General features: G+C 38.6%; 1 protein-coding gene across 1 annotated transcript; it reads left to right on the forward strand.

The window, feature by feature from the left end:
• The first annotated feature begins 1,494 nt into the window (after window positions 1–1,494).
• Window positions 1,495–9,498, forward strand: LOC150075873 (uncharacterized). Its single transcript, XM_090387841.1, has 2 exons — window positions 1,495–1,625; window positions 8,807–9,498. Exons 1-2 carry the CDS (start codon window positions 1,578–1,580, stop codon window positions 9,077–9,079), a joined length of 321 nt encoding a protein of 106 aa, XP_090243967.1. The 5' UTR covers window positions 1,495–1,577; the 3' UTR covers window positions 9,080–9,498.
• The last annotated feature ends 1,424 nt before the right edge of the window (window positions 9,499–10,922 follow it).

A 10,922-nucleotide genomic window follows, 5' to 3' on the forward strand; every position in this document is an offset into this window, starting at 1 on the left:
TGCCATCACATTTGGGTTTGGGGAGGGAGAAGCGAGTTCAAAAGGGCCATAATTACGTTGGCTCCAATGAAGTTACGTTACTGACTCCATCAGTCATTTTCACTGACTTCATGTATTTATTTTATTTTATTTTTTTACCTGGGTAGTATGGATAATCTACCGAGTCTGCTTAGCTTTTCTTCACAGACACATAAAACTCCTTAGTTTTTTTTTGTTACTCCTTGTTCTTCAAATTTTTGTCTGTACGGACCACCCCGTTTGTTTAATTTTTCATAAACTGGAATTTTTCCTGTGCAGGTCGATAAACTGTAATAAATTCTTTGGTAATTTTAACAACACAAAACTAGAAACAAAGCATGCACTGCGCTTCTTTAGCTGTAGATTGTTTTCGAAACGATCCAAGTTATCAGTTTTTGGCAAACGAGGAAATAATTTCGCCATTAAATACTCATCCAGATCAGACAGAAAATGAAACTGAAAAGAGGACAAGCTTTTAAGGCCTTCAGATCGCTCGCCACTAGATGGGCCGATTTGAATGAGAACCAGTTAGAGACGTCGTTCAACCAAACAAAAATGGCCATTATTTTTAAGCAGTATAAGCATGTACAGCATGTGTAAATGATAAATGGAATTACTTTAATATTTTTCTCTCATTAATTTATTTCTGTTCCACTTTTATATAAAGACAGTATGCACTTTCACTCGATTATCCGAAAAAATGATTGTTCAAAATACTCTCGGTTTCAATTGTTCCGGATAACCGGGATCTGTTGTACTATTCTAGCAGTTTCATAACAAAACCAGGGCTCTCAGTAGATAAAAAGCTGGTCATGTCATGGGAACCTCATTGCCCAGTGTCTTTACGAACTTTATTATCCAGCAAGTACCACGATTACGTTGCTGTAGGGTGAACTGTTTGGACTACATGGATTGCTGGTAGTGTAATAATAAAATAAAACTGACCACCATCCAACATCCAGATTCACAAGCAAGAACTTGGGTCGTTGTTAATGTAAATCCAGCTTCTAATGTCCAAATGAATTCTACAGTTCAAGGTTAATCTCAAAGACGCTTGATAGATTGTCAAATTTTAAATGAGTAATGTAAAGAGTGCAATAAAACTGATTTCAAAGGTGTTGAGTGTGCTCTCACTACACATCCTATTTCTTATTTAATATGCTTTTTTTTTTCTTTATAGCATTCTATGGAAACTGGGCCATGGGCCTGCACCGCCCGGTATACACGTGCCGTGTGTGCCATAAACAGTTCTGGAACAGAAGTGCGTTCGGGCGTCACGAGCGGACTCACCTGCCTGGCTTTCAGATGTACAAGTGTGCTTCTTGTACTTTTATTTCCGCCAGAAAAGACAGCTTGTTGCGACACCAGAGGAAATGCCACCGACAGCCCCTACGTTATCCTCCTGAATAGTTCAGCACTGATGATGCCCGACTAGGACGCTTTTATGTACGTACTGGATTGTGCAAAGGTTTTCACGTGACTTATTAAAAGCATTCACATGACATGCCAAAGATTAGTAATTACGTACATCCAAAATTACGTACGTACCACGGTATTCTATGTGGAACACACTTGTAACATGTTTTTCCCGTTCTTATGTGCACAGTGTACGTATTATTTAATCAGATTTAAAAGAGAGATATTTCATTTTTAAATGTTTAATTTTTAACATAATTAATTTTATGTGCTTATAGAATTAAGGTTTACGTTAGATAACTTGAAAATTTTCTGAATAAAAGTAGAAAATTAATTGTAAACTGCACAGTTAATGTACTTTTTTTTTTTTTCTTTTAGCGCATCGGCAACTAAGGCCATATTGCTCCGTGTATACTGTCTGTAAATTCTCCCGGAAACGCGGTACCCGCGTTTCCGGGAGAAACAATCATGCAACCCTCCCTTGAGACCGACTAACTCAGCCACGTTGTGAAAAAGGCCCATAAAAATTCCTCCAATCAGATCATGTCTTCCATGACTTTTGGTATGATAGCGTACATACAGAAGCAATGCATAAATAAGATGACCAATAGTTAAATTGTTTATTGCATCACAAAGCATGCTTTTGCTTATATGTTACTTGATGTTCTGCTCAACTGAAATTTCCCTGAGAAAGGAGGAGGTAATCTTCTTTGAATTGAATAATTTCCTCATTTTCTGTAAAGAGTGGGTGCACGAAACAATTCATATTTATATATTTAGTGAAATATGTGGGGCCTCGTTTTTAATTTTTGCAAGGTGCCACAAAAATTGAAATTACCACTATGAAATCCAGAATGGTTCTCTGAGTTTCTTACAAGAAAGTGCACCTCTCTTTTTCTGGATAATCGGGAAAGGAGAACGCTTTCTTGTAAGAAGGAGGTGAGTTTTTTGGGGAACTCAGAGTAAAAAAAAAAAAAAATAATAATAAATAAATAAATATATATATACATATCCCTAATAATCCCAGGAAGATATTCTGTACTTGCACCCCGAGTTTCGTCCCACTACTCCAAGGTTCAATGTTTATCTACTCACATACTCACAAAAAAAAAGTTGGATCTTTATGTTTTTGTTTTATATTTTTTAATCTAAAGTTGGATTCAATCTGCAGCTGGAGGAACTGGCTATAAAGGGGTTTTTTTTTTTTTTTTTCACTCTCACCCCCTTCTGGGCTGGGGCGACGAGATGCTAATGGCCACAACTGGAACAAATTGAGTTTTAAGTACTAAAATATGGGACTTATTTATTTTATATTTTTGTTAACGCGGGAAAATGAGAATTTCTCCATGCTTAGGTAATATGAGATCTAAAACTGAAACAGACTTTTTACTCCTTTTTATACAATTTGTACAAACTGTATAAAAAGGAGTAAATCTTAAAATAATTACATTGATATGAGGAGTAATTAAGCAGTACTTCATATTTTGATCAGTAAAACTCTTTATATGTTAAATTTAACATAACATAATGACATTAACGGTTTTTTCATCCAAATTGTTTCTGACCAACGAACATTGAGAGGATGAAGTAGCATTCTAAACATATGCTTTTATTAATGTGGTGCTCCCAAAGTGTATTCCAAGAAAATATAGTTTTTGGTGTGATTAATAGTTGATTATAAATTACAAAATCTTTTAACTGCGTTATAGATTTTTCTCAAATATAAATAATAAATAAATAATTATTTATCAGTTATTTATTAAATAACAAATAAATGGTGGGACTGTTAGTAACCCTTGGTATAACCCCCGTGTTGAAGTCCTGAAATGCGGCACCTAGTATGCGGGAGGTGAACCAACCAGATAAGAACCTACGTAAGCAGGGGTCGAGGTGGCGTCCATATCACACAGAGGGAATGCCACCCCTCTGTGGTACCAGGCAATGCTAGGTGGTAGATGACTTTCATGAACCGGTGCAATACCACCACTCTGCTTATTGGAGATTTGAAGTGGTGGAAACCATGTTTAGTCTCCAGAGCAAAGCTTCGGAAATCCCCTCCCATCTATTCCATCGCGTAGTATGATTGATGTGTTTTGAGGTTATGATGGGCATCATGACAAGATCCAATCTTCCTTACATTTAGTGGGTACAGCTATAAAAGCGGCGTTCTCAGGTCGGCTGCTAAATAGTCCACCATAACGAATCCGTTGGTAATTCTTTAGGAGGTATCCGGATCAGCTAGTGTATAATCTCACACTGCCTCTATTCTTTCAGATAGTGTATTTTGTGGCACCAGGGATTTCCCCCATCTCCGCTATAGGGACTGAAAGGAATCCGAGCAGTGCGTATGTGTGGGGGGTTGTCGAAGCCATGTAGCTGGGTATGTTCTTGGCGTGTGTACGCCATATCCAAAAATTTCATTATTTGATACAGCAACACCCCCCCCCCCCACACACACCTTTTCTTTCTATTGAATATATCAGGAATAGTCAAACTAATAGAACAAACTTATCTACGAAAAGATCTAAATTTTCCAAATACTTCCTCGTTCATTTGACCTTTTCTTCGAAACTAGACCTTCTCCAGTCCAATATTCTTAACAGCTAGATAACTTTTCTTGCCAATTTTAATGTTTGCAACTCCAGCTGTTTCAGTTTTCTAGTCGCACGGATCCAACTGATCGAGATTAGCAGTAGCATTGGTAGAGGCATATGATGCAAGAAAGCAAGCTTATATAGCACAAACCAAAAAAAACCCGTTCCCGTTTCACCCATCCATTCACTCCAAAAAAAAATTTCATTTCACACAACCATTTACTCTAAAAGTTTGTCCAGCTCTTCCTTGAATTTATTTAAGCTGTCAATTTCCACAATGACAGATGGAAGCGTGTTCTAGCAATGTCACCCTCTGTCTAAAGGCAAATTTCCGCACAGAGATGTTGAAGCTTTTGCAATTTCTAATGACCTCACACAGATTGTTCATTTACCTACCAAAATACAAGACAGTCCTCACCACACAGCCAACATTCTTGATCTTTTTCTCCCAAAAATCCCAAGTACACGGCCGAGGTGAGTGGCCCTCTACACACCTCAGACCACAACTTTATGATGATTTCCTCGAATGGCCATTCTTAGCCTCATGTTGTTTGACATTACAGAATGCGAAAAGAGATGATCTGAAATCTTTATATTCATTTATCTTCTTTTCCTTCTTAATTTATATTCTTTTCCTTGGATGGATTACTGTTTTAAATTTTCTGATGTCAATGTTTGCTCACACCGTGTCAGTGAAATTATTCTTGTAGGGTCGAAATCCTCTATTCCACACTCCACTTAAAAATATCGTCCTTTATCTATACCTTGGTTTTCCAATAAATATGCTAATGCTGTTCAAGATAAGACTTGAACAGCAAGTGCTGTTCTTGCAGTCCAGGTTCATTTTCTGACTTCACCAAAGCTCGCATTTCATTTTCTGCTTACAAGAAGCCGCAACAATTGTAAAGCAGTTATTAATCAGTCCAAACTAGATTTTAAAAAGGTTAAAAGTATAAAACTTGCTTCTTCTCCAAATGGTAGTAGAGCATTCTAGTCTCTTGCCAAAACTATTGGCTGCAACTTTTGCCCATCTCTATTTCCATATCTGTCAAAATCAGATAGTTCCATTGCTACCTCAACTAAAGATAAAGCTGACTGCTTGCATTCCACTTTTCTTCTAACTTGTATTGATGATCTCGGTAAACCACCTCTTACCGTTCCCATTACACTCCATTCAATGTTCCTTCTGTCTTCCGTCAAAATAATATCAGAAGAATTTTGACGGCAAGAAAGTGCCACGTCCTGATGGCATTCCACTTGTTCTCAAAACATGTGCGCCCTATTTACACTTCCTTATTCCATTGTGTTCTGATTTTCCTTCTGCATGGAAATTTGCTCATATCCAGACAGTTCCTAAAAAGGGTGACAGATTCCTCTCATCCAGCCATCGTCCCATTGCACTTCTACTCTTTTTAAAGTAATGGAGAAACTCATCTACCGCAAATTCCTATACTATCTTGAAACCTTCTTGAAACAATGTGGTTTCCATCAGTGTTGATATACTGGTGATATTCTGGCTTCTGTTACCCATCTCTATGGACAAATTCAATAGAAAGGTTTGGTGAAACTCAGGCAGTTGCTTTAGGCACTTCAAAAGGCTTTTGCTCGTGTTTGGCATAAAAGTCTTCTAAATAAGCTTCCATCTTATGTTAAAGTACGGAACATAACATAGCATCTTACGTTATGCTTCCATATTATGTTATGTTATCCAATTTTCTGCATGACCGCTGACTACGGGTGATGGAAGACTGCCCTCTGTCTTCTAATCTCTTCACTAATGCTTGTGTTCCCAAGGTTGTTCAGTTCTTTCTCCCACTCTTTTTCCTCTTTTATATTAATGATATTCTTCCATTGACTGGAAATCCTGTCCATAGGTTTGCTGTTGATAGCCCATTGCATTCTACCTTCCAGTTTCAGCTTCTCGTATATCGACTACCAATTTTTTAAATGCTGATCTCCTGGTAACTCTCCAGTGGGGCAAAGATAACTTAGTTACTTAATTTAAATCCATAAAACTTAGGATTCCTAGACAAGATCGCAGATCTCTATTAGGGATTACCCTGACTTCTAATCTCTCTTGGCATAAGCACATCACACATACTGCTTCCTCTGCATCGAAAAAAAAAAAAAAAAAAAAAAAACTGGCTTTTATCTTTTTCTCTCGGCGTTACTTATTTTCCAAACAGCTGTCCACTCTGTACAAATTTCAAATCCGTCCTGCCATGAAATATTGTTCCTACACCTGGAGTGGTGCCTCCATAACCTCTCTCAGGCTTCTGGACTCCGTTCAAAAGAGAGCAGTTAGGTTAATTAATGATCCATCTCCACAAAGTCTCTCCACTCTCTTTTCCAAATCAGTCCGAACGCGTGCTGCAACCAGTCAGCGTCCTTTTACTGTCCAACTTCAAATTCACAGAATCAATTTTTCTTCTTCCTGATTTATTCATTCAGCTTCCGTTTTCTGGAACAACGTCCCTTCACACATATTTCCTGAAAATTTGAATCTGCAGAAATTCAAGTCTGATGTCAACAGTTATCTTCTCAACCTACGCACGTTACTAAGTAGTGTAGGTTCTAATACCCTATTTGGGATTTTCATAAAAAAATAATGAAAATATAATTTGAGATGGCCATTTATAAAATTTAAGTTTCAACAACAATTCATAAATTTGCAAAGTATTCTTTCCAATTTCCATTATGGGGCGGAAAGGCAAACAAAAAAACTACATACTTTTTCTATTTCCCAGATCAGCTCTGGAAATATAAACTTCGAGAGCTGACCTGGACATATTTAGTCCATTTTATAGTTGTTGACAAGTCGTTTTATGCGTATCATATACTTCATGTTTAAATAATGTCATTTCTTCACCTTGAATTTGTTATCAGTTAAACTTTTGCAAGCAATTTTTGTACGCACGAAAGATGTTTTATGTGAAAACATCCTTGGCTTGGAAGAGGTTAGCGAAATCCATTTGTAGAATAGTATGACGTCACAATCATACTAAGGAAGTATGATTGTGATTTTATGCTCACTCCCGCTACTTACTCTATCGAATCAATTATGACTGAGTTAGAATCATTTAGGATGTAACGTCTATTGAGTAGTTTCCGTCTCACATTTCAGTTACACTTTCGTTACATTCCATTGTTAGGTGCCGCTATAGACGTTTTTACATCAAAAACAAATATATAATGTCACTATATATACAGTATGCACTGTATTGCCAAAAGTAACTGGATACCTGCACGTTAACCGTAATATTATTAACTACACACTATATCCTTCTCAGTGGACTCCAAACCAATTTTTATTTTGGTCTGTTCCTCCTTCAACACATCAGTCAATTCAACTACTGATTGCGGGCATGCTGGCCTGGCGTTCCAGTTTATCCCAAAGGTGTTGAGTGGCGTTAAGGTTAGGACTCTGGGCAATCCGATGAAGCTTGTGCGACTCCATGCCTTCTAAACAATTCACTAGACTGTGCAGTATGGCATGTTGCTGAAAAGAAAAGGGCCCTTACAGTACTGATCAGTGTAGGAAGAGCGTAATTGTTCAGAATATCACTGTACCTCATGGTATTCATTGATCCACGACCAATAGGCCAAGCCCAAATCACGATGACAACGGTGGCACTCATAGTTGGGCGCATCTCTGGTAAATAACGTTACCCAGGCATCCGCTAGTTCTAAACACAGCTACCACATCGAAAAACCATGTACGGTGGTTTCTATGGATCCATTACAATGGATTGTGCACCATGCAAGTTGATGTTGTGCATTGCGTGCTATGATGTGCAATTTGTGTGCTGCAACTCTTCCGTAAAATTCGATACCCCTTCTCCCTATGTATCGTCTTTGTGCGAATGTCAGTATTTGTGTCCTTACTGAACTCCTGGTTGACAATATTCGATGAGGAGTAATGTGATCTATATACCACTTTACCATTAACACTCTCTACTGCTCTAGTGAGCGCTCCCTGGTCTCTTTCCGTAATTTTCTTCTTAATTACGAGACGTTTCCATTTGGTGATTACGTCAGCCACTGCTGATCAAGGTTGTTGAAGTTATTTTACAATGACACGAACAGACTGATTTCTAATATGGCGTCCTATGATGATTCCCCGTTGGAAGTCGCTAAGCTCAATGCTGCGATCCGTTTAGAAGACCCGAAGATGTAAATGCAAATGTATCCCGACTGTAGCACTGCGTATTAGAAGCTTGGTTTGGACCATTTCGCCGAATGCACTTTGAGAGCTGTAACATAAACTGCATTTTACTTTCATAATTCGTTTTTGCTTGTCTGTATATCAGTCATGCACCATATGTGCCAAGATCGACTACCAAATTGTCTGATAAGGTATAACTAATTCACTAACCATCAGTCATGCACCATATGTGCCAAGATCGACTACCAAATTGTCTGATAAGGTATAACTAATTCACTAACCACACTCACGGATGATTCCTGATCATTATTGTTATTCTGAACATATTATTATTATATTGCCGAATACGATTACTTTGCTGAAAGGAAGAACGGTTTGTACTCCATGGACTGGCAAAACATATCGGTCAATCTGTAGTGAGACTCTTAGACAACTGGAATCGCTGTTGCCACAATTCCAATCGATCCTGTTAAAGGTGATACAAGAGCAAAATATTTATCGAAAACTTATAAACTTTAATAAAGCAATGTAAAAAATGCAATTAATGTGTTTAAAAAGTATTTACTGTAGTTGTACAGTTCTAAATTTATTTAATATATTTTTTTCTTTCTAGCGTTCCATGGAAACTGGACAGAGGAATTATGTCGGCCAGTTTACACCTGTCGTGTGTGCCACAAACAGTTCTGGAACAAGAGTGCCCATTGGCGTCATGAACGGATCCATCTGCCCGACTTTCAGAAGTACAAATGTGCTTTGTGTAGTTTTGTTTCCGTCCGAAAAGACAGCTTATTGCGACACCAGAGAAAATGTCACAGTTACTATTGAACTTGTGCTCAGTTGGTTGATGAATTCTGAACTCTGTGATTGCTGTTACGTGCTGAAATGAGCAAAGGGTTTTGGACAACTGAAAATACTGACTGTCCAGTTGGGTGCTGGCTATAATAAAGTATGACTCTTTACGGCTTGTAGGATGCCAGATGTACCCACTGCCCACGCAACTGGACATTCATTGCAAAATGTTGCGCCTTCCCTTAACCAAACAACTGATTGTGTGGTGAAGGGGAGGCTGCATATTTTAGTTTTGCAAGCACCCCCATTGGACATAGCCAGCAATGTTCATACAAATACTGTAGTATGTGGATTAAAAAAGAGTGTTATAGATTTTGCTCAGCAATAGGCCAACGATGTACTATAACTCATTCCTTTGTTCTGTATTTAAGGTTTCAGCTCATTGTTAATCTAATGCACAAATTTGAATTGCCCGATTGGAGAGTTTTACTCTTCCTAGTGTGCTCGATTATTTCGGATCCAAAAACCGTTTGTTCGTTCCTAGTACGTACTTCCCTTTACTATTTGAATTATTACCTACGCTTGTGTACTCAGGCCTTAGCGCTGACTTGGATGGGTCGCGGTGGATGCTCTGAAATGTGTTTTCAAGAATAAAGTTATTTGGTTAATTTTGTTGTTATGTTTTCATAAGATGCCTTTGCCTTCTTTTTTTTTTTTTTCCCACTTTAATATTGAACATCTTTACAAATTATAAATCAGAACAACTGAACTTTGTATATGTGCGTGTGTATGTGTGAGAGAGTAAATTGATTTTTAGTTCATTGATTTCATTTTTTCAGCACTTTATAATTGTTTTTCAGGTATCCTTCCTGGTGATGTTTATCTGCGGACTCTGCACATATGTCGAGTGTGCCTTAAAACTTTCTGTAACAAGAAGGCACATAGACGTCACGAAATGACCCACAATCCGGACTTGCGAAAATATGAGTGTAGCACGTGTGGCTTTGTGTGCACTAGAAAGGACAATTTGCTGAGACACCAACGGAGACTCCACTGAAGAGGGGGGGGCGGCTCCGTAGCCAGGTGGGAAGGGGCAGCAGTGCGTAGCACACGCTTCTTGATTAGACCGGGGTTCGAGCCCGTCACCACCAAATACGGAGGATGCGGAAAGGTCAGAGAATGACCACGGCATATTCCCGGAGCAATATGGCCTTAGTTGCTAATGCTCCTAAAAACCAAATAACAACAACAACAACTGAAGAGGGTGACATTCGCATGGCCTTTTGTTTAAAAATAGTTGTACCTCTTGCTGCTGTACACAATGTTTTCATAATGAAATATATGCGCTCTTTGACATCGTCGACAGAAATGTTACTGCCTATTGTTTATTGCATCGCTGTGTTTCTAAATTGCAGAATGTACTAGACCAGGGATGGCTAACCTATAGCTCACTGTATGGTGGGTTACGTGACACTACTCCTTTCCTGCTCTCCCCATCCGCAGCCAGCAGATTCGCCACCCTTGTTCTAGATAATTATTATTAATAAGTCGCTCGTTCACGGCCGATAACTGCATCTTTCCAAATTTCCAGATGACCATCGGAGTACAGCTCGTAGCCAGCCATTATCCTGTCGAGTGTGTTATAAACAGTTCTGGAGCAAGACCACCCATTGGAGGCACGAACGAAGTCATCTTCCCCATGTCCAAAAGTACACGTGCAACATGTGTGACTATGTTTCTGTTCGTAAGGATCACGTTCAGCGCCATCAGAGAATGTGCCATGGTCGATATTGATGTTTGGACAATGACAGAGGAACCTACGAAGTTTTTATCATTGTTGTTGCTTTATATTTGTTGCTTTTATCGCAAAAGTTCACCAATGCGTTGTTTGTTATGGTGGCTTACAAATTTCTGGACCGTGATTGCCCTTCGTGATCTAT

This window comes from Mastigoproctus giganteus, chromosome 13 (genome assembly GCF_048544385.1).
Source record: "Mastigoproctus giganteus isolate SK-2022 chromosome 13, ASM4854438v1, whole genome shotgun sequence".
NCBI lineage: Eukaryota > Metazoa > Arthropoda > Arachnida > Uropygi > Thelyphonidae > Mastigoproctus > Mastigoproctus giganteus.

Excerpts from the sequence above, each read along its gene's own strand:
- LOC150075873 (XM_090387841.1), top strand. The coding sequence starts at position 1,578 with ATGTGGAACACACTTGTAACATGTTTTTCCCGTTCTTATGTGCACAGT. Across the intron at positions 1,626-8,806 it reads CCCGTTCTTATGTGCACAGT|CGTTCCATGGAAACTGGACA; the intron begins GTACGTATTATT and ends TTTTCTTTCTAG.